This window comes from Emydura macquarii, unplaced genomic scaffold (genome assembly GCF_026122565.2).
Source record: "Emydura macquarii macquarii isolate MOO-44397 ecotype Brisbane River unplaced genomic scaffold, CSIRO-AGI_Emac_v2 contig_1451, whole genome shotgun sequence".
In the NCBI taxonomy this organism is placed as follows: Eukaryota; Metazoa; Chordata; order Testudines; family Chelidae; genus Emydura; species Emydura macquarii.
In genome coordinates, this window is record NW_027131588.1 from 21266881 (window position 1) to 21290298 (window position 23418).

Genomic DNA, 23418 nt, shown 5'->3' on the forward strand with positions numbered 1-23418 from the left:
TTGTGTTTAGAGGTGTAAGAACACACGTGCCTCCTGTTAGCAATGCCAGGGGAACCTGCTGTTCTATTTGCCCGGCCCCCAGATTCAGTGGGCAGCAGCAGAAGCTACGATTTTTAACGCTGTCATTAAAACAAAACACATTCTCTTCTGAGCAAATGGCTGTGACCCACAGACTAACCGTGGAGTTGGCCGGCACCATGTCCTGGCACCTGCCCGTCACCCCTTTCCTGGCTGGGTGCTACTGTGAATGTGGCAGCGTTTACCGGGCACTCACTCGGCTGAAGGCTGGTGGGAAAGTCCCTGGTCAAATGAGCATGATAGCTAGCTTTGATATTGCACTTTTCCTCCAGAGAGCTCTGAGCACCTCAGAATCTTTGCTAGCTTTCTCCTCACAAACCCCGCGAGGCAGGGCAGGGCTGTTGTAGCCATTGACAGATGGGAGCTGAGGTACAGAGAGGACAAAAGACTTCTCCGAAGTCACACAGGGAGTCTATAACGGAGGGGAACTGAACCCAAGTCCCCCAAATCACAGGCGAGGGTGCTGCCCACGGGACCATCCTCCCTCTCTTTGGGGCAGAAGGAATCGGAGCAGCTGCCAGGGATGGAAGGCTGGCCTCACAGGTAGACTCGTTAGCCAGGTCCAAGAAAATACGTCAGTCTTTTTGCCAGAGGAACAGCATACTCGCAGTGCAGTTAGGATACCTGCATACCTGTCCCCTTGGGTGGTTAAACAGCTTGGCCATCAGCCTTGTGATTCATAATGCACCTGGACAGTGCAGCTTGCCCTGAGAGACTGGAAAAGTGCCTTCCTTCGCACAGATGCCTAGCTGAGACCATTTCTAAAACTCTCACCAGGAGCCCGGCGTGCTCAGCAGTCTGCTGGAGTGCTGAGTGCAGTAGCATTGTCTGCACGAACACACACACGCTCTGCGTCTGTAATGGATGGAAATCACGGCAGGGTTTACAATCACCGTTCTCAGCCTGCCTCTGAGGCTCTCTGACTGCCTTCTCCACTCAAAACAACATGCTCAAAAGCCTGAGGCAGATTTTTCGATAACCACTTGTAGTTACTGAAGTAAGTGCTGGCTAAAGAGGTCACACCATCTACAGTGTGTTGAGCTATGAAGCAGTAAGAAATTATTGACGCCAGCTTAACCAGGAGAGTTATAGTTAGGACCCTTTAGGATCCAATCTTCAAGTGACACCATCTGGGGGATGTTTTAAGGCTTTAAAGAAAGCTAAAGTAAAACAGACCTGAAATCAGTTTACATCTATTTCATTATTAATTACTATTTATATTATGGTGGGTCCTGGAGGCCATAGCTGAGATCAGGGTGTTACACATACAATAAGAGACAGTCCCCAGCCCCGAAAAGTTCACATCTAAGTAGACAAGATGGTTGAAGGGTGGGGAAAGAAAGTACTGACCAAGAAATGGAGGAGCATCTTTTCACACCAACTCACTAACATAGTGAGGAGGGCTTTAAACGAGGCTCAGAGGAGTCAGGTGACAAAAGCGCACAGGCAGGCGTAAAAAAGGTGACCTTAACAGAGAGTAAGAAGCATTAGCACATAAGCTAAATTATGACTTAACTGGCATCACAGAGACTTGGTGGGTTAAATCTCATGACTGGAACATTGGTACAGGGAGGTTAATTTGTTAGGCCAGGACAGACAAGGAAAGGGAGGAGGTTTTTGCATTATACATCAGGAATATAGACACTTGTTCTGAGATCTACAAGGTGGCAAAGAGCCGACCAGAAGGTCTCTGGGTAGGGGAAAAATAAGGGTGACAACATGGTAGGCGTCTACTATAGACTAGCACATGAGGAAAAGGAGGTTGATGAGGCATTTCTAGAACAAATAACAGAAAAATCCAAAACACAAGGTCTAGTAGTAAAGGAGGGGGACTTTAACAACAAAGACATCAGTTAGAAAAATAATACAGGAAAACCACAAAATGTCCAATGAAATGTACTGAGGAGAGATTTTGTTTCAGAACGTGGAAGAAGTAACCAGGAGGACAGCCATTTTAGACTTGATTCTGACCAACATGAAACAATAGGTTGCGAATCTGAAGGTAGAAGACATCTTGGGTGAAAGTGATCATGAAATGGTAGATTTCATGATTCTAAGGAAAAGGAGGAGAGCAACAGAACAAAGACAATGGACTTCAAAAAAGCAGACTTCAACAAACTCAGAGAACTTGTAAGTAAGATCCCATATGAAGAAAACCTAAGAGATAAAGGAGTTCAGGAGAGTTGGTAGTTTCTCAAGGAGATGATATTAAAGACACAACGGCAAACTATCCCGATATGAAGCAAAGAAAGTAAAAATAATAAGGTGCCAATATTGCTCCACCAGGAGCTTTTTAATGACCTGAATATCAAAAAGAAATCCTACTGCAAGTGGAAACATTGGTGAATTGCTAAGGACGAATACAAAAAACCAGCACAAACATGTAGGAAAAAAATCAGAAAGGCTAAGACACAAAATGAGTTACATCTAGCAAGGGACATAAAAGTCAGTAAGAAGAGGGTCTTTAAATACATTAATAACAAGAGAAAGACAGAGGAAAGTGTAGCTCTTCTACTTAGCAGGACAAGAGAGATCATCACTGATGACATTAAGAAAGCCGCAGTGTTTAATGCCTATTTTGCTTCCGTCTTCACTAAAAAGATTAATGGTGAGCAGATACTCAACACAATTAATTTTAACAACAAGTGGGTAGGAACAGGTTAAAGAATATTTAGATAGGTCAGAGGTATTCAAGGTGGCAGGGCCTGATGAAATTCATTTCAGGGTACTTAAGGAATAGCTGAAGCAATCCCGGAACTGTCAGCAATTATCTTCAAGACCTCATGGAGGACAGCTGAAGTCCCAGAGGACTGGAGAAAGGCAATCATCATACCTATCTTTAAAAAAAGAACCCAGGGAATTAAAGATTGGTCAGCCTAACTTCGATACTTGGAAAGCTACCAGATCAAATTATTAAACAATCCATTTGTAAACACCTGGAGGATAATAGGATTATAAGGAATAGCCAACATGGATTTGTCAAGAACGAATCATGCCAAACCAATCTAATTTTCTTCTTGACAGTATATGGGGGGAAACAGTAGATGTGATATATTTTGATTTTAGTAAGGCTTTTGACACAGTCCCACATGACATTCTCATAAGCAAACTAGGGAAATGAGGTCTAGATGAAAATACGATAAGGTGGGTGCATAACTGGTTGAAAGAGTGTACTTAACGGGTAGTTCTGAAAGATTCGCTGTCAGACTCGGAGAGTGTATCTAGAGATGTCCTACAGGGGCCAGTCCTGGCTCTGGTACTATTCAGTATTTTTAATAACAACTTGGATAGTGGAGGGGAGAGCATGCTTATAAAATTTGTGGATGACACCAAGTTGGGAAGGTTGGCACACATTTGACAGGATTAGAATTCAAAATGTCCTTGACAAATTAGAGCATTGGTCTGAAATCAGCAAGATGAAATTCAGTAAAGACAAGTGCAAAGTACGACACTTAGGAAGGAAAGATAAAACACAAAACTATAAAATGAGGAATAAAAGGTAGGTGGTTGTACTGTTGAAAAGGATCTGGGGGTCATGGTGGATCACAAATTGAAATGAGTCCAAATGTGATACAGTTGCAAAAAAGGCTAATATCATTCTGGGGTATATTAATAGTGTTGTATGTAAGACAGGGGAGGTAATTGTCCTGTTCTACTCAGCACTGGTGAGGCCTCATTTGGAATACTGTGTCCGATCCTGGGCGTCACACTTAAGGGAAGATGTAGATAAATTGGAGAGTCCAGGGGAGAGCAACAAAAATGATAATATGTTTAGAAAACCTGACCTACTAGGAAAGGTTAAAATAACTGGGCATGATTAGTCTTGAGAAAAGAAGACTGACAACGGGACCTGATAACAGTCTTCAAATAGGTAGGGCTGTTATAAAGAGGACAGTGATGAATTGTTCTCCATGTCCATCGAAGATAGGACAAGACGTAATGGGTTTAATCTGCAGCAAGAGAGATTTAGGTTAGATACCAGGAAAGCTTTCTAACTCTCAGGGTAGTTAAAACTCTGGAATAGGCTTCCAAGAGAGGCTGTGGAATCCCTATCCTGGAAGGTTTTTAAGAACAGATTGGACCAACACCTGTCAGGGATAGACTAGGTTTACTTTGTCCTGTCTCAGCACAAGGGGTTGGACTTGATAACCTTGTGAGGTCCCTTCCGGCCCTACATTTCTGTGATTCTAGATACTATTGTTATCCTCATTTCACAGATGGGGAACCAAGGCCTAGATCCACAAAAGGACGTAGGCACTGTGTCACTGGGTGTTGCAATGCCTAACTTTTAGGCACCTAGAAAACCACAAGAACAGCACTGAGACCCACACAGCCTGAGTTAGGCACCTAGACGCCTATGCAATGAATGGGGAGCAACGGGCACCCTAGAATGCGATTCACGAAAGCCAGCATGCTAGTGGGGAGTTGCTAAGATAGCCAATGGGAGATGCTGATGAGAGGGGTGTGTGCTAAGACCCATCACTCTCATTGAGTTAGGTGCCTAAATCCAGGCTGCTGGGAGGTGCCGATCTCCGCTAGCAACCCAGGAACAGGAACCAGCCACCTGGAGTCTGGCAGCTTAGGCACGTCAGGCGTTTCCTGCAGGAATGAGCCCACCTGACACAGGCGGAGGAGGAGGTGTCGCCATATGACTTTGAGCCCGGTGGTCAGAGCACTCAGCTGGGACGTGGGAGACCCAGGCTCCATTCCCCCCTCTCTGCCAGAGTGGGAGAAAGGATTTGAACAGGGTCTCCCACCTCTCAGCAGAGTGCTGGGCTATGGGATACTCTAATGAGGGGATTCCCTCCATCTCTCCCGTCGAAGCTGATGCATTGTGGATAAATAATGAAAGAGTGATTGCGGGACTGGACCCTGTGCCTCCCAATGCCTGGGGGGGAGTAGGCTACAGAATCATTCTTGCTCTTGCTTGTCCAGTGACTGTGTAAGTATTTATCCACATTGGAACCACCACTGGGCCAGAGCGCGACTGACTCTCTAGTTCAGTGGTTAGGGCACACGTGGGAGACGCCTGTTCAAATCCACTCTCCCCCTGGGGCAGAGGGGGGAATTGAACCAGCGTCTCCCACATCCCAGATGAGTGCTCTGATCACTTGCTTAACAGTTAGCAGACGGCACCATTTCTTTCTGGCCAGATAGTGCCTGGGGCCCTGTCAAGTGATTCACTTATTGCAGGAATGGCTTCTTGTGGCCAGGCGGGGTGAGGCAGCTCTCTGGCACTTCGGTGCCCCCTGCCAACAGTCGCTCTGTTGCTGCAGTGGCATCTCTTCCGTAACTCGGCCCTCCGGCCCTCTTGCAATATTCGCGCCTGCCCCTTTTGGGGAAACGAAGTTCAGCAAACGAAAGTGCAGCCAGTAATTCCAAGACCTCATGTCCGGTCTCTGGCCCCTGACTCTGGGCCCAAAGATCATTGCAGCCTTCCAGGCTCCCAATTATCCTTATCGCCTCATGGCATGGGGCTTTGTTCCCGGGTGGGGAACCCAGGCCTGCCCTCTACACTGGGTTCCAGCCCAGGGACCCTGTAACTAGCAGCCAAGGTCTGCACTGTCCCACTCCTTGCTGCTGTTTCCTTGGGCTTCTTCCCCATAATTTCTCTGGGTTGACCCTCCTTGCCTGTTCCTGCCAAGCTGGGCTTCAGGATCAAGGTAGCCCGGCTCTCCCTCCAGGTGCAGCCAGACATAACTGGCCTCTCAGTCCCCCATGAATCCATTTGGGGCCTGTGTGTGGTACACACCCCAACGCAGGCCTGTTTGTGGATCACGCTGGGACTTGGGCAGAACGGAGGCGTCCGGACCTCTAGAGGGTGCAGTGCATATGCCCAGAGGCAGAAACATAGGTGTCCAGGGAACTTTTCCCCTACAAACTGAGGTGCCAAGTGAGTTTAGGCGCCTACAGTTTTGTGAATCGCACTGGACCATAGACACTTTTACACAAGATTTAGGCACCCAAGTCTGGGACTTGGGTGCCTAAATACCTTTGTGGATCTGGGCCTAAGGGACATGCCCAATTCCACACAAAATGTCCATGACAGAGCTTGGAATTGAAGCTAATTCTCCTGAGTCCTAGTCTGGTTCCTTAACAAAGAGACCCTGCTGCCTCCCTCCAATAGCACACACACACACACACAGAAAGTTCTGTCTAAAACGTCTTTCAGGGTCCTGACCATATTTTAGCTTTCCGGTCCCTGGAATTACCATTTCGCTGAAAGGAAATATACTGGAAGCACTGCTGGCAATCCTGGGAACGTAATGAAAACGTGAAGAGATTTTTCTTTCATTAGCAGCAAGCCTCAGGGAACAGAAGGAGCACTTGACTGAGCTTAGTAAAACTTGAAGAACCTCTCCACCCATTCGCTTACTAAAATGAGAATAAAAAGACGCCAAAGAAAATAACCAGACAAGTCCCACTTTCCCCGGCCTCAGTTTTCAGCACACTTTAGGTTTTTGTAAAGCAAACTCATGTTTGCTCAGCAGCTGAGTGCTCTGAGATGGGCTGGAGTGCATTCTCCACGATTAGACCAACTCACATTACAAAATGCATGTTTGTACTGCCGGCCGCCCAGCTGAGGAGACGGATGGCTTTGTGCTGTGCCTTTATCCAGCTGCAGACTCGAGAATGATCCGAACCAAACTGATTGACTAATGAGTCTAATGTCATTACCTTGACAAAGATTCTTTTGAAAGGCTGGGATACAACTTCTCCAAGCATAGATTAATGTAAGAGATTAGTTCAGAGGCAGCACTATTGGACATGGGAGGTGGAGAGGCTAGAGACTGCAGCTACAATGTATTGAGTATTTTTAGTGCCAGCCAAACTCCAAACGAGTGGGCATTGCCATATAAATTATTAACATTGCTGGAGATATGAGAAGTGTTACCTTTTTTCCAAGACGACGCTGAATGGCTGAGGTTGTGATGTCATTCTTAGGAGTTGTCCACACAGATGCAGCATTTCTAGAAATCAGAACAGAGCTGGAGTTGACACACATCTTTTGGGGACAGTTTAGAGGTAATGGAACCAGTTCTGCCATAATGTAGGAAGCCATGCTTGATGATTCATTAGAGGTCTTCAGGGCTGAGTCGTCTGGAGGGGATTGGAATCAGTGAATGAACACAAATGACTCCATCAGCCAAACGAGCCCATGGGGAGATGTAAAGAAACCTCAAAGCGAGTTAATGGTTCCAGGTTCTATTTAGTTAGTTTGTTCCAGGGCTTGCTTAGCATGGCTGCAGGGACCTGGGCCTTTTAAAATAAAACTCTGCTCCATTTTAAGGGAGGCTCCAAGCCTTTTATCTTTTTAGTGCCCTCTCGTTAATGGCGATCTCATGAGTAGTACAAACCCAATGGCAGCTGCAAAGACAGTCACAAAAAAGTTCTTTGAAAATGCACAAGCACCAATGGGAGTGTATGACATGGTGATTTGTGCACTTATATTTGCTGGAGGAAGGAGGAGGAGGATGAGGAAGGACCTCAGGGTCTGGCCCATAAAAATTATAGATTTAAAGGACCCATTAGCAGAGCTGAGCAGGAACTGGAATTGCCATTTTGTGAGAAATTCCACAGTTTCCGAATTTGTTTCTCTTCTGAACTGGAATGAAAACAAAGAATTTCTCACAAAATAAAATTTTCTAAAACAATTTCATTTTGTGTCAATCCAAACATTTCATTTAAATAAAATCAAAACATTTCATTTTCAACTTTTGTATTTTATTCTATCACATAACACGGAAAAAAAATCCAAAATGAAAAGTCATTTCTACATGAAAAATCAAAATGTTCCATTCTGATATGGTCAAACCAGAAAGTGTTGATAATGCTTTGTTTCAATGTTTTTTTATCAAAACAAAATTTCATTGAAATCAACATGTTCCCATGAAATATTTCAACTCTGATGAATCTTTGTTTTCTGACAAAAGGAGTTCCATCTAAAAATGTCCAAACAGCTCTACCTCTTGGGTGTCACAGTGCAACTCAACAATTGCAGGGCTGCTCTGCACAGAACAGATACAAACTCCCGGTCCACACACACAGTTTTTGTACCAAATTAAGTCTTTCAGCGGGGGATGTGAGTTTCACCAAAATCATTGAAATACTGTAACCTCTAGTTAAATCACTATAACTCCACACAGGAACAAGCTATACTGCTAGAAGCACCTTTATTCCGGTATAACTCAATCTACATTAGGCAAGGTTGTACCGGTATAGTGATAGCATTTCAATTTTTGTGTGTAGACAAGCCCTAAGAGTTTGTTCAGTTTAGATTTACATAGTTGTGGTTTTGGTTAATTCAAAAGTACAGCTGCTTTCTCTTCAGTTGCTGCTTCTCACTGAGTTACCTTCTTTCAGTCCTGGAGAAAAAAAAAAGCAACCAGCAACCAGATAAAGCTTTTCTGCCCCATTCAAGGCTGCCTAGTGTGAATTACAACTGCAGGAATCTCACCACCTTCAAATTCTGCTGGGACAAATTTCCCTCCTCTAATCTTAACGTTCTTTTGTCAGAAGCATGAACACACAGAAAGCTGAACTTTGCCACCATTATTTGCATCCGTTGTTCTATAAATGACAGATTTAGAGAGAGGTGGGGGGAAAAAATCAGCCCAGAGGTTGTCAGTTGTGTAAAAGCATTCCATCCTTCTTTTCAGTGTGGGTGGTCCACTTGGCAGTTACTATGGGTTCAATATAAATCAGCACAAAAGAAGATGAGTAATGTGTGCAAATGCAGCAGTCTAATCGCATTGTGTTTTGAAACAAGATTAGCCGTGTGGTTCTGTATATTGAATTGCATTTAATGTGTGTATTTCACTAATTCGTGATCAAGCGAGAAACAGTGCACCAGTATCATTACTGCTATAGAATAACAAAGAAATATAGATATTTAGCTCTTTAAGACAAAGGTAGGCATATCACTAGCTGGTTTAATGGGTGACCTTGGCCAAGTCACTGGCCAGCCCATGTGTCTGTGCCCTGTAAAAATGGGGAGATAATGATACTGACCTCCTTTGTAAAGTGCTTTGAGATCTACTGATGAAGATTTTTTACAAGAGCTAGGTGTTTTATTATTAACTATTATTATTAGCAGAAGCAAACCAATTCACGCCAAGCATTTAAAAAAATGCTCTCTGATTTGGGATGCTTCAATTGCACAAGGTGGCTGCTCAGTCTGAGATATTAGAGAGACAAGGTGGGTGAGGTAATATCTTTTATTGAACCAGCTTCTGTTGGTGAAAGAGACAAAGCTTTTAAACCACACAGAGCTCTTTTCAGGTCTATGACAACACTGCATACAATTTGAGATACCTCAAATGTGACTTTCAGATACGCTGCATACCTACAGCTCCCACTGATTTTATATACCATATATTTACATAGCACTTAGCCCAACATGGCCCCGTCCTGGGTGCAGCCTCTGGGTAGTACAATATAAATGTGAAATAATAATACATGGAAGCTGTGAATGTTCACTGCCTATGAAAATCAAACAAAACAGGTCTAAAGTGGCACCCCCAAAAGCTGAGGCATACAAACTTAGTGACCTTTGAAAGTATTGGTCTAAGTGACTTGCCCAAGGTCGCCCAGTGAGTCACTAGCAAAGCTGGGAACAAACCACAAGTCTTCCAGCTGCCAGTCCTGGGCTTTCTCCACTGGACCACCTGATGCAGAATCTAGGTATTTCTCTGACAATGGGAAATACAGAAATTCTATTTCTTTTGAAGACATCTACTCACTTTAACACCCTATATAAGAAATCATTTCAGTTAGGGTTTTATTACTAGGATATTTATAACTAAAATGTCAGAAAAGTCCCCGTTTTCCCTTTTTTTGTTATTGTTGTTGCAGAAACTAAAGATATAGTCAAGTAAGGGGGCCACAACTGGAATTATTACTCAGGCACAACGGCCATCGAGCTAGATTGAAGCATTGTCTATATATGAACTATAGAGTCAGGCCTTAGCTCTGAGTTAATCTTAGCATGCTTGTATTGAACAGCAAATGCACTTTGAAATGTATACCTTTTACTTTCATGTTTTAATTAGTTTTCCTAGTAGATGTTATAATAGTTCAGCGGCATTCATCGAAAAAGGATTGCACCCTCCAGTGGTGAAAATGTAATCCTGCTCATGCTTGCGTTAAATCAAAATCTGTTTAGTTTAGTGGTTCACGGACCTGCTTTGTAATTCAAAGGGGAGGAGCTGAAATGTTATTTAAAGACATCATATATTTTTCACTCTATATCCATCTGATCACTACATTTTCAACATTACCTTTATCATCCAAAAACTCGTCAATTCACAAAAATCTTTTAATTATTTTAATTGAAGAAAATAAAACAAATCTTAGATGCTAGCTTTGTCCCAGATTTCCAGGGAAGTCCCACAGAGTCCTGTAGCGATCAAAGTAGGGACTGACTTGCTCTAGGGATCAAAGTGTGCAGATAACGTTAAGGTCTGGTCTACACTACAAAGTGACATGGAGCTCCAGCCAACATGCTTAGGTCGACAGTGTGTGTGAGTAGGAGTATAAATACTGCATTATTCGTGTCGACCCTAACAATCCTCCATCAGCTGTCCCACAACGCCCCTGTCCCCACAACAGTGATCCCTCTGGTCACAGTTTTGAACTCTGCTAGCCAAGAGTCACAGAAATGGGAAACTACCTCTCCCTGCCCCTTACAAATCCCATGTGTTTTAGAACTATTATTATAGTGGCTAGCACACTTAGCAGCTCATCTTTGTTGCGTGCACCCAACTGCCCAACCAACCCTGCCAGCTCCACACACCCGTGCACGGCTACTGGACAAGTTCCCGCCTGAAGCAGGCAAGACGTCTTGGATCTCCTTGGCCTGTGGGAAGAAGAGGCGGTGCAAGCCCAGCTATGGAAGAGGGACGTCTTCGAACAGGTCGCACAGGGGATGCCGGCAAAGGGGCGCGACGTGGCTCAGCCGCCGTGCCATGTGCAAGCGCAGGAAGTGCACCAGGCATGCCACGAAGTGAAATCTATCCCGCAGACCTGCCCTGTTACAGTAAACTGCATGCCACCCTGGCCCTGTCCCGCCTGCACCCTGCCCATGACGGCGGGTACCTGGGAGGAGCCCAAGGTGAAGACACTGCAGTGGAGGGGGAGGGGGGAGACAAGGGGCTCTCCCTGTGTGGTGGGGGTGGGGGTAGGAGGATGGGGGTTGGAGGATGTCTCCCCGAGTGGTGTGGGGGGAAGGCTGGGGGAGTGGGGGGAGGGAGCTGGGGGGCTCCCCAGGGGCCGGTGGGTGAGATGGGGGGCTCCCCTGGGGGCAGTGGGGGAGAAGGGAGAGAGGGGCCAGTGGGGGAGATGGGGGGCTCCCCAGGGGCCGGTGGGGGAGGGGAGATGGGGGGCTCCCCAGGGGCCGGTGGGGGAGATGGGGGCTCCCCTGGGGGCGGTGGAGAAGGGAGATGGGGGGCTCCCCAGGGGCCAGTGGGTGCGATGGGGGGCTCCCCAGGGGGCGGTGGGGGAGAAGGGAGATGAGGGGCTCCCTGCACGGCTGAGGGGAGACGGGAAGGAGGGGGCTGGATGTCACAGCTCCCCCCAGGCAGTGTAGGGGGGGAAGGACTCCCCAGTCCCCGCGCGGAAGGGGGCGGGGCGGAGGACGCCCGCCTGACTCCCCCTGAGGCTGGGGTGTGGGTTCCCCTCCCGGAAGCGGCCCAGAAGGCCTTCCGCCTGCCCGCTGCGCCTGCGCTCTCGTCTCGTCCCACCGCCTCCCCGCCCCTTTTCTTCTGGCGCAGGCGCAGCAGCGGCGCGGCGACGTCGAGTCTTCTGCTCACTGGCCGGGGCGGGCGGCGCGAGCTGCTCTGCGCTTCAGGCCCGCGACCGCGGCCTAGGCCCGGGGAGGGAGCCGCCCCTCCTTCCCCCCCCGCCAGGTGATGTGCGCGAGCTGGCCGAGGGGGCGGGGCCTGGCCATTGGTGGGCGGGGCAGCTAAGGAGAGGGGCTGGGGGGAGATGGAGGGGCCTGGCCGTGGGGGGGCGGGGGAGCTAAGGAGGGGGAGGGGCCTGGCCATGGGGGGCGGGGGGGGAGGGGCCTAAGGAGAGGGCCATGGGGCTGCTGGGGGGAGCTGGAGGGGGGCTATTTGGCAGAGGGGAGAAGGGGGACTGAGGGGGGGCCTGGGGCCGTTGTGTGAGCAGCCCCCCCCCCCCCCCCCATGAGCCAGCTCTGGGGGGGAAGCTGGTGGCAAGCGCTGACGTCTCCCCTCTCCTGCCCGTAGGTCGCCGGCCATGGAGGGCGTAGGACCCCCGGGGGAGCCGCCCGCCCTCTCCGCAGCCACGCGGGCGAAGATCGAGCGGAACCGCCAGCGGGCGCTGATGCTGCGACAGGCCCGGCTGGCCGCCCGGCCCTACCCTGCCACCCCTGGCCAAGGTGTGCCCTGACCTCTGCTTGGCCCCTTTCCGGCCTGCGCCACCCCAGGGCCCGACTGCCTTTCGCCTCGGGCATGGGCCCGCCGTAGGCAGCGGCGGCTGGGGTGCCCCAGAGTCGCCCAGTACCATAGTACACCCAGGACACTTCTATCGTGTAAACGGAACTGGTGGCTGTAGCCATCGCAAAGGGCACAGCTGGGTCCCGGCCTGCCACGCTCCGGCTTGGTAGAGTCTCCACTCTGATCTAAATAGTGCATGACGTGCTGGATCCTCTCGGACCTGCCCACAACAACAAGACAGTGCATTGCCTAGTGCTGAGTGAAACAAAACAACCTGCAAGTTAAAGCCAGCTGATATAGGGATAGTACTGAGTCATAGTGGTTTCTAAGAAGCAATGAATCATGGGAAGGGAAATATCCATGGTTGCCCCATGGCAAATGCTAAAGTTGGCAGGGCAAAAGCGTGTTTCAGGCTTCTAAAAATTAAGACAACTGAGAATTTATCCCATTAAAACTAGAAAAAATGAATAAAAATTAATACCTTGTTATGAGCAAGCCTGGCTAAAATTGATTATTCATGCTCATTCAACGAATCTGTTGTAATTTGTCTCCCCCCCCCTTGTACTCTGGCTCCCAAGTATAGAAAAGTGCTTTATTAGATTTCTGCTTTTTAACCCACACCTTTCTATTTGTTTCATTTAACTTAGGTAAAAGCATGTATCCTGTAAGCTCTGGACCCATGCATCACAGTTATTAGGTATAGCTTTCAAGAACCGTCTTCCACTCAATTTGGTTCTTGTGTTGCTTTCCCTGCTTTGCAATAACAAATATAGTGCAGCCTACACATGGGCATATTTTCCTCCCTACAACAAATGAATTCCCTTCAGTTGTTAGAAAGCTGCCCTTGGAGTTGAATGATTCTCCAAGCACCCTGTATGTCCTGGTTTCCTAGATCTATAAGTAGTACTGACAGTGTGTTTTGAAAGCAGAAAGATCCCCATGCTAGCTCATGAATGTTGGATATGAAGGTCACATTTTGTAAATTAGTTTTGCAAATAATGTTGCACTTACATTGATGCATGCAATTCTTTTAGTTTTTAAATATGCTGCCTTCTGTTACTTGTCTTTTCAGGCAATACTAAAGTTAAAGCACCTCCAAAGATAATTGACACAGGGGGAGGGTTCTTTCTGGAAGAGGAGGAACACAAGGTTGAGAAAATTGTGCATCAGCCAGGTAAAACACGATTAATTTTGCATCAAATGGCTATAATGGTCACTTCTAGTTAATATGAACACACTGATAAAATGAATAAGCTGCTCCATTTTGTGGCACATTAGCTGAACAAGAATTGTGAAAAGTCAGCAATGGCTTCAGAGAAACCTGAAATACATTTGTGTAAAAAATGTGGCTTCTTATATGTCCTTATGTATGAAAAGTTATTGGTTGATAGTGAAAATGGTAATGTATTTTTCAGTAATTAACCAGACAGACTCTTAATTTAAGATAAGCAAATGTTTGATGGGGACTAACAGTTTTTACCTAGTATATTCTGGTCCCTCATTCTCTAGTAACCTATGCTGATGCAACAGTCCCCTGCTGTATAGATTTGAACACACTGGAGCAGATCCTCAGTTGGTGTAAATCAACATCTCCATTGATTTCAGTAGTGTTGATAAACTGTACAGTCAACTGCTTGACCACACTTTGGTTTGTTATTTTGTTAAGAAGTACACTCGAGACCAAATAACCAACGTTAGTCAGGCTTATTAATATGGTACAGGAAAAAGTTCTATACAATGCCAGTCTCCAAAGAGCAGTCTTGTGCAGCAGTGTTACATTCACTGTATGCAGGTGTGCACCCCAAAGATACACCTCTAAAGCCATCCTCTAATATCCTACTTGTTTACCAGGAAAAAGGTACTGTGTACATCCTGGATTGATTGATTAATTAGCTTTCTGTCTGGTTTGTTTCTGGTACCATGGTGTAGCCCTTTATCTTTTGTTCTAAGCGCATGCATTCCAGGTACTAAGGGGCATAAAGACACCTCTTAGATGTGTGTGGGTAACTCCTTTCCTGCTACTATAGTGAAGAAATCATATGTCCAGATACTGACAGTTTTCCTATCTACTCAAGCCAAGGCTTACTCTAGCTAATGCAAGATGCTATGGGATACTTACATAAGTGAACAGGATTATGTAGTTTAGGTTATATCACTGTTACAATATTTGTGCTTAATGTTGTTGGTGCTTATTGCATACTAATATGTTGCAGATAATACATCTATTATTAATTATATATTTAAATACTAGCCAGCATATATTAGTTAATAGTGGGGCTATACCAATTTATAGCAGCTGAGGATCTGATCCATGGCGTCCATTAGTATATTTCTAGCAGTTGATATTCGTGTAGTGCTTGCTTAGGGGTGCAGTCAGTATTGTGCCCCATTACACAGTTAACAGCACTTCTTGTCAGTCACAGAAAGGGTGCTGTCTCAAGAATGATGGATTCAGGCATCAGGAAGTGGCAGAAACAATAGGGAAGGGCCAAGTCACCTGATAGAAGGTAGGCTAACTGGGATGGGGAATGAAACAAAAAAGAAGAAGGGAGGGAATTGTGCTATTTTCTTGGGTCTTAACATGCTTCTAGATTGCATCATTTTCCCATACTTGCCTGGAGAGGATCCCATGCAGATCTTCTAGCCCTACCTGCATTTTCTCCCTCCCCAAATCTAAATTAATAAATAAAAACCTCCAGCGAAACCAATTTCTTCCTTTATCTTGTCTTGCTTCATTCCCTTCTGAATCAGCTGCAGGGCAAGTAATCACCTACAGGCTTTGCCACTGGATCTCAGCCTTCAGTAGTGCTGCCCCCAAGGCTCCAGTATTTAAAATTTCAGTAGCTGGGGAAAGGGTATCTACACTTCCACCATTGCTATTAATTCACTGGTAACTTCATCGTATTATTCTTCTAATAAAAATAGCTTTATGCTATTATTAGTGGGAGTATGGTCTAATAATTACACAACAATGCTAGAACTTGATTTTGAGACATGCTGAGCACCGACAATTTCCAATATAAAATGCAAACTGGGATAAAAGTTTATTTTTGCTAGGTTATGTCTGTTACAGATCTGCGTTTGTAATTAGAAGTGTCTGATGCTTGAATGTCAATAGTTCTAGGGTATTAAAAAATCTAAAATGTAAAGCTCCTTGATTACATCCTGACCTGAAGCAAATAGAAATGTATTGAAAGTATGGGTTAACTTTATGTTCTTCCACTATAATCTGGTGCCGTGTTAAGGAATACTTCCCATATCTGCCCTATCTGCAACAATCTAAACCAGAATCCCTTCTTGCAAGCTGTGAGTGAATGCCTGCACACATGCATACATGTTGAATGTTGAAATCTGAGAACTCTTTTTTATAACATTTTTCTCGGGGTCTGTTACTTCTTGTTTTGAAAGATAAAATGGCTACAGTGGGATTCTGGACAGAGGGAGGTCTACCTGCACTGATCTGATTGCAAGATCATAGAATTAGTTTGTACTACAGAATTTTAGAAAGCTCTTCAGAAGAGAAAACATGAATAGTGCATATTAAATATAAAAGCCATATTGTAAATTAATGTGAAGCTCTAGTAAGATCAACCCCAAATATTTTTTCTAACTAAAATTATTTGTTCCCTTCCATTAGGACCTGTACTAGAATTTGATTATCTTATTTGTGAAGAATGTGACAAACAATTCATGGACTCGTACCTCATGCAGCACTTTGATTGGGCAACATGTGATAATTGCAGGTATTGTAATTAACGGGGGGAGGGGGGGACTGGTAATATTTAAGTTAATTTAATATAAAATTATTTTGCCAGAATCAATTTGATTTTAATGATTTATGCAGTTCTATTGTAAAAACACATTAAGAGCTATCAGAGGAACGTTACTGAATAAAATATTGTCAGTTGGAAAATTATATGAATAGAATTGAATAAGTTTGTATTTTACACAGTGGAAGTGCAAAAAAAACCCAAAAAAAACGGTTACTAACATTTTGTAACCATTGTTCTTCGGGATGTGTTGCTCATGTTCATTCCAATGTAGGTGGTGCTCGCCCCAAGCACCATCGCCAGAAAGTTTTTCCCCTAGTGATATCCATCGGATCAGGTCTGGTGCCCCCTGGAGTCATGTGCTCATAGTGCTGGTAAAGGGTCCCACCAGCTCACAGCCCCTCAGTTCCTCCTTGCCAGCTAACTCTAACAGAGGGGCAGGCGAGGGATGGTTGGGGGTTTAGAATGGACATGAGCAACACATCTTGAAGAACAGCAGTTACGGAAGGTTAGTAACTGTTTTTCTTCTTCGAGTGCTTGCTCATGTCCATTCTAATGTAGATGACTCCCAAGCAGGTGCACAGGTGGAGGATTCGGAGTTTATTGGCATGCTGATTATAATACCGTTTGGCTGAAACCCGCGTCGTCTCTAGCCTGCTGGGTGATGGTGCAGTGGGATGCGAAAGTGTGAAGCGTATGTTGTTTAGATGCTGAGAATTGAATAAATACTTTTTTTGAGAGAAACTTTTTGCCAAGAGGCAAAGGTATTAAACCTTTTCCCTTATGTTACTATTCCTTGTGCATGCCGAATGTCTTGCATTTGGAAACTGCTTTGGCTGCATAATTTGTATCTGAATCAATGAAGGTTAAAAAATACAATATTCAGTTATCCCCTCTTGTAGAAAAGCCCGTGGGAGGAGAAAAACTCAGGTAGAAATTGTGAGGTGATCCTTGTAGGAGCCCATTCTCCTTCCTCCCCCAAAAGCAGAGGGTTTCTAAATTAGTGTGTTGATATTGGAGTTCAGGGGGATTACTCACATGCATAAAGTTACTCGCGGGCATTAATTTGCAAGATCAGAGCCCACATTACGGTAGGGATATAAGGTGCATTGTACAGTGCATAACTGGCCTTTAATACTAGCTTGTTACATGCTTTTCACTAGTTTTTTTTTTTTTAAATAAAATCTGTTTTAGAGATGTTGAAGGTAAGCATAAGCTTATAACAAGGACAGAGGCAAAGCAAGAGTACCTTCTTAAAGACTGTGACTTAGATAAAAGAGAACCAGTGCTCAAATTTATTTTGAAGAAGAACCCTCATAATTCACAATGGGGTGACATGAAGCTTTACTTAAAATTACAGGTATGGAAATGTTTGTAACATTTTTCAAAATATATAGTCCTTTTTTGCATTTTCATGACATTATCGCTACCATCCATAATTTAATCACTGTGGTACTGAATCCAGAATCTTTATCATTTACAAAACTAAACAAGTTGTGCAGTACATGTTATAGAATTTCAGTTGTCCCTGAAATAAAGGGGAAAGGTTGAGTTTTTCCTACAGTAAGGAAGTTTAGTGATAACCAAACTGAGAGGACTAATGTTACAGAGGAAAAATAACTTTTCTTTACTGACACAGAATCTGTTCTTTGAGTAAAAACATTTGTAGTCCTTTTGAAAAATATCAAGTTGCTTAGAAAAACGTGTATATCTTAGACGAAAACAACTCTCTTGAAATATGTTGGAGAACCTCAGCACAACACAATTTAAATGGCAATTGAAAATGTAACTTTATGTATGTTTTTATAAGCGCAAATTAAAAGTTTGATTATTTAGCAGCTCAATCAAGATTTTGGTTCCTTTAGAAATATAATCAGTGCTTGAATATTCTTAAATCTGGATGTGTGAGAAATCAATTAGAATTGGATTAGGCCCTTAATTAGTAGGTAGCACCAATTTTCCATGCATGAAAATCCATTTCAAGCAAAGTAACCTGTCTTTTGTTTATAAGGAAGCTTTATTATTGTTGGGCGTGGCACAGAGTGCTCTACTCACAGTTGGGTGGTACCCCTTTCTGGCGATTAGCTCCACCAGGTTCAGCACCTCCTTTCCAGTCTTCCACCGTTGTCGCTCTCCTCCCACTCATGGAGTCAAAGTATGCTGCTTCGTCAAAGTATGCTGCTTTAGCCCTCCAGCCAGGTCACACGGATTTCCCCTTCCAGGGCAGTCTTTCAAAGTCTCTGCACAGTCAGCAGCAGGCATTCTGCGTGCCTAAATGACTCAGGCAATCTTTCCCTTCGCTGCAGAGTGGTGAGAGCAGGGGAACCCAGGCCAACCCTCTACTCGGGGTTCCAGTCCAGAGCCCTATAACAAGCTTAACAAGGTTAAAGTTTGGGTCTTCACCACTCCTACTACTCTCCTTCCTAAACTATTTCCTACCGTGCTTCTTTAAACATTTCCCCCCCAGCCTTTCTAGTCAGACCCCTCTCTTTTTAGGCCTACTAGATAAAACCCTCCCTCACAGGTTCCTCTTCTCCCTTACCTCAGGCAAAGAGACTGCAAGACTTCTCCATGTTGTCTCTCACGCTGTTGTTAGCCTCCTGGTTTTATAGGTGAGCTTCTTTCTAATTAGTGCCATCTATACAGCCTAAGTCTCCCTTGTTTTCAGCTTAATTGGTTGGTTAGGCCCACTTGGCCTCATTCAACTCTTTCAGGGCTGGCGTGGGGAGTACATGCCATCACAAGGGTCCCAGGTAAAGGAGGAGCTAGCTAGGTGGTAGGAGATGGCAACAGTTTATGTAACATGTCTAAAGGAGAGTTCTGTTCTAAACTAGAGCAGTTTATCTTTATCATTGCAGGGTGCAAAGGAATGCACTTGTGTTCTATCCCCTAGGTAGTAAAGCGTGCTCTTGAAGTTTGGGGGAGTGAAGAAGCATTGCAAGAAGCAAGAGAAACCCGACAAGATAACAGAGAGAAGATGAAACAGAAAAAGTTTGATAAAAAAGTTAAAGGTAAATGATTAGAACTTAAACTAAGATTTTTTTTAAAGGTTTTTCTTTTATAGCCCATCGAATAAAACTGGGTAGTAAATGGACATGTTTGTTTCTGGACAGGGAGAGTCAATGTAAATAATTTTTTACTACTGCTGCAGCTAGAGTAGCGTCCATCTGTATTCATGTTTGTATCCACATCTAGCGAGGTAGTGAGAAACTGACACCTTAATAATATGGCCAGATGAAAACTTTCAAAACAATTAAAAATATGGACACATCTTGGACAGTTCAATATCACTATTGTCCTGTTTATGTTCCCTGATGTACCCCACAATGTGTCATAAAGCTGCCTGTCCAAATAACTTTTTCCCTACTTTGTGAGAACATATGTATTGTCTACAAGAGTCTAATTCTGCCATTCCTTATATGCATGCAGCAATATCGGGGAATTGACTATATGAAAGCCGAATTTAATCTGTAGAGTACAACATGCCTTTCCCTCCTCTGTATTTAGAACACTCAGCCCTGCAGTTTTTACTCAGTTGCATGGTCTTTCTAGGTAAATAAACTGAATACTTTGCAATTTAATATGGAGGGGAAAAATGTTAACAGAGATCCAGTTTGTAAATATATTTTAATGAAGCCATAGAGATGTTGGCTTCTTAACAGCATTATTATATTGATAGTAAAAAAAAAAAAAAAGCTTTAGTGCCGACTCTTTTTTCAAATAATTAACACTGTTAGACTTTGAGAACTTTGTTTTATTTTTCATCAGAGCTCCGTCGAGCTATTAGGAGCAGTGTATGGAAAAGAGAAACAGGTTCCCACCAGCATGAGTATGGACCAGAAGAAAACATTGAAGAAGATATGTACAAAAAGACATGTACTATATGTGGCCATGAATTAACGTATGAGAAAATGTAATAGTCCCTGATTGATTTTACATAAAATGCAACTTTTGTAATGTTAATATTTTGTACCTAGTAAAATAAAAATGATTGAGAGTAAATCTTTGTGTGGGATTCCACAGAGAAAACAGTACTCTGTAATCACAGCAGTCTTTTAGACCCAGCTGTGGGTTTTTAATTGCAGTGTAAACATACAGTAAGTTCCCATTCCTATAGTGTAGCAGAGAGTTGGGATTGGAAGAATGGGTCCTAGCTCTCTGTCTTCTCTTGTGAAGATCTTGGCAGGTACAATATAGGCAAGTGAGGTGAGGGTGGAGAGGGGCAGAAGGGGAGTCACATTTTGATATCAAACTTTGAAGAGATGTATTACATTCAAAAGTTTCTGTAACTTAGCAGTTATTTTTCCTAACTTCTTCCCAAAACCAGCATGGCTTATTCTGAGCCTGGGCCCATTTATGCCCCAGACCTTGCTAATGAAGGTGAGGTCACAGGAGCATGCATATTTAGGTCTTGTCTGTTTTGGGGGAAGCTTCATCTCTGTATAATCCTACTTCTAATCACTATACTTCTGAAATTTGACTTTATCTGCACTTGGTGGGAAAAAGGGAACTGGATTATTTTCCCCTTCTCTGATTCTCTGAATTATTTTTAAAATTGCACCTTGATGAAGCTCTCAGGGTGTATTCTGATTGCTACTGTGTAACTTTCTTTTTGAAATATTTCTGTTCATAAACTTTATTTATTTTAAACTAGCCCCATCTGGTTTTGGAAAAGCCTTTGGGGGCTTCACCGATTAAAAGTTGGCAGGAGTCTTTCTTGAAAAAGAATGCTAAATATAATAGGGGAAATAGTTCTTTACTTTGGGGAGCTGCTGCTGCTTTCACTCAAATTGCTGAGAGGGTGGGGGTTTTTTTTAATATCAGTTTAATTTATTTTGAAAACAACTTCACAAGGAAACAAACTAAGCTGAACTGCAAAAGATCTGCAGGAAAAAAATTAAATTCAGGCTAGTTTGAGAGTAGTACAGAATAAATACTTGTTAAAGCTTTAATTAAAGATAAGTTCCATTTTGCCATTGACGATGCAACAGAGCCATGATTTTATCCTTGGTGAACTATGCTAACATCTCTAATGTATTAGGTTTTCCCCAAGTACGTGAGGGCCAGCAGTGCTTCCATAATTAAGGGTTATGTTGAGATTGTACTGAAAGCAAGATTTAAAAGCTCTTAGTTTCACATTCTTAAATTCATTTAGTTTCCAAAGCTGGCACAATGGCTGTTCTAGGCAAATTGAATTTTGTAAGGTCACTTTCTGGATGAAATACTTGTCTACTCTTTCTGAATAAACATTTTAAAATCATATTTAAAAAAATCTCTTGCCTCCCCCCTTTTTTCACCCCAGTATTTTTATTAACTGAGTAAGAATTACATTGCCTATCGCATAGTGTTTTTTCTAAAATAAAAAAATCTGAAAATCACACCATTTCTAACTTATGGAAAGATACTAGTGCTTTGACAGGAAGCAAAAAGTAACTCAACCAATCATTATTCTTCCCCTCCAATTAATTTGCATGCTGACTTCCTATTGGTTGAAATGAGTTAGTGGAGGGAGAATGTACAGGGCCCGTTCTCATTGGTAAAGCACTTGGTCATCTGTACACATAAGGAAGGAACACTGGACTGGCCCCAACTGTTACCGCTGTTAGAGGCTTGGTTCCCTAGGCACTTAACTCCTGCGTGTATGTGACAAGCAGAGTTAAGGGGTTAAGTAACCCCTTCTGTAATAGCAAGAACGATATAAGGTAAATCAGGGCTTTCTAATCTCACCAGGTATCTGGTTTTCAAAGATTATCTGGCAATCGATGAGGAATCATAGAAATGTAGGGCTGGAAGAAACTTGGTAAATCATCTAATCCAGTCCCCTGCAGTGAGGTATGACTAAGTATTATCACGACCAGGAGCGGTCAAACTCTGACTTATGGCTCTTTTACAGTTCACGTGTAGCTTGTGAAGCCCCCATTCTCCACCTACCAGAGTGGAGGGTGGAGCTTAGAGCTTCTGCCCTGTGGCAGGGTGGTGGGGCTGGAAGATGCTGTCCACTGGGGAGGGGGTTTCAGGAGATGAGTACATTCCCCCCCGCTCTAAACCATCCCTGACAAGTGTTTGTCTAACCTGTTTTTAAACTTCCAATGATGGGGATTCCAAAACCTCCCTTGGTTATTTGTTCCAGAGCTTAAACTACTCTTACAGTTAAGAAATTTTTCCTAATGTTCAACCTAAATCTCCCTTGCTTCAATTTAAGCCCATAACATCTTGTCCTCTCCCTAGTGGGTAAGGACAACAATTTATCACCCTCCTCTTTATAACAACGTTTTACTTGTAAGACTTCTCCATCCCGCTCCCCTTAATCTTCTCCAAACTAAACAAACCCCACTTTTTTTTCAATCTTTCCTTCGAGGCCATGTTTTCTAGACCTTTAATAATTTTTTTGTTGCTCTGGTCTGGATTTTGTCCACATCTTTCCTGAAGTGTGGTGCCCAGAACCAGAAAATACTCCAATTGAGGTCTTATCACAGCCACACATCTCAAACCACCAGAGTCACAGAAGATAGGTAACCTTACTTTTTTCTTCCTCCCTTGATTGTTGGAACTCTCTCACTGTTTCTGACACCTTGCTGCTTCCCTCTAGTGTGAGACACTGAAGCAGATGATGTCTGTGTTTGTCTGTTCTCTGATAACGTTGATTGCAAAGTCCTTGAATGTCCAGTGTACCTTTGTTTCTCCCAGTTTCTGGTTGTGTGCGCGCCTGGGTTTTGTCCCATCTGCTGCAGAAAAGTAGCCTGCAAGGGTGAAGCTTTGTGCAGGGGTCTGGATCACTCTAGCATCTTGTTTTTCCCCCCCGGGCTTGGAAATTATGATGTAACTCCACTACTGTTCCTTTTTGGATAAGATTCTTTGCAATATGGATCTGGAGGGTAATGAGATCTTGGAATGATATGTGGGAGTGAAGCATGGTTTTTTTAACCTTTTTAGGAGATGGCTAGTGTAGCTGAAATGTCACAAGAATGTCCCTGTGGACACTTTAAGGGATTTTTGCAACTGGATCTAAAATGGAAGAAAATTTAAATTAATTACAATAGGAAATCACATGGGAGTAATAGGGAGGAGTTTCATGTGATCCCAACACTGTCAAGAGGAATCACTGATTTGAA

General features: G+C 43.9%; 1 protein-coding gene across 1 annotated transcript; it reads left to right on the top strand.

Moving 5' to 3' along the window:
- Window positions 1–11857: 11857 nt before the first annotated feature.
- On the top strand, window positions 11858–21569 carry XPA (XPA, DNA damage recognition and repair factor). Its single transcript, XM_067553326.1, has 7 exons — window positions 11858–11984; window positions 12327–12478; window positions 13609–13710; window positions 16174–16279; window positions 17501–17666; window positions 19200–19317; window positions 20075–21569. The coding sequence occupies exons 2-7, from the start codon at window positions 12337–12339 to the stop codon at window positions 20221–20223; spliced, it is 783 nt and encodes a 260-aa protein (XP_067409427.1). The 5' UTR covers window positions 11858–11984; window positions 12327–12336; the 3' UTR covers window positions 20224–21569.
- The last annotated feature ends 1849 nt before the right edge of the window (window positions 21570–23418 follow it).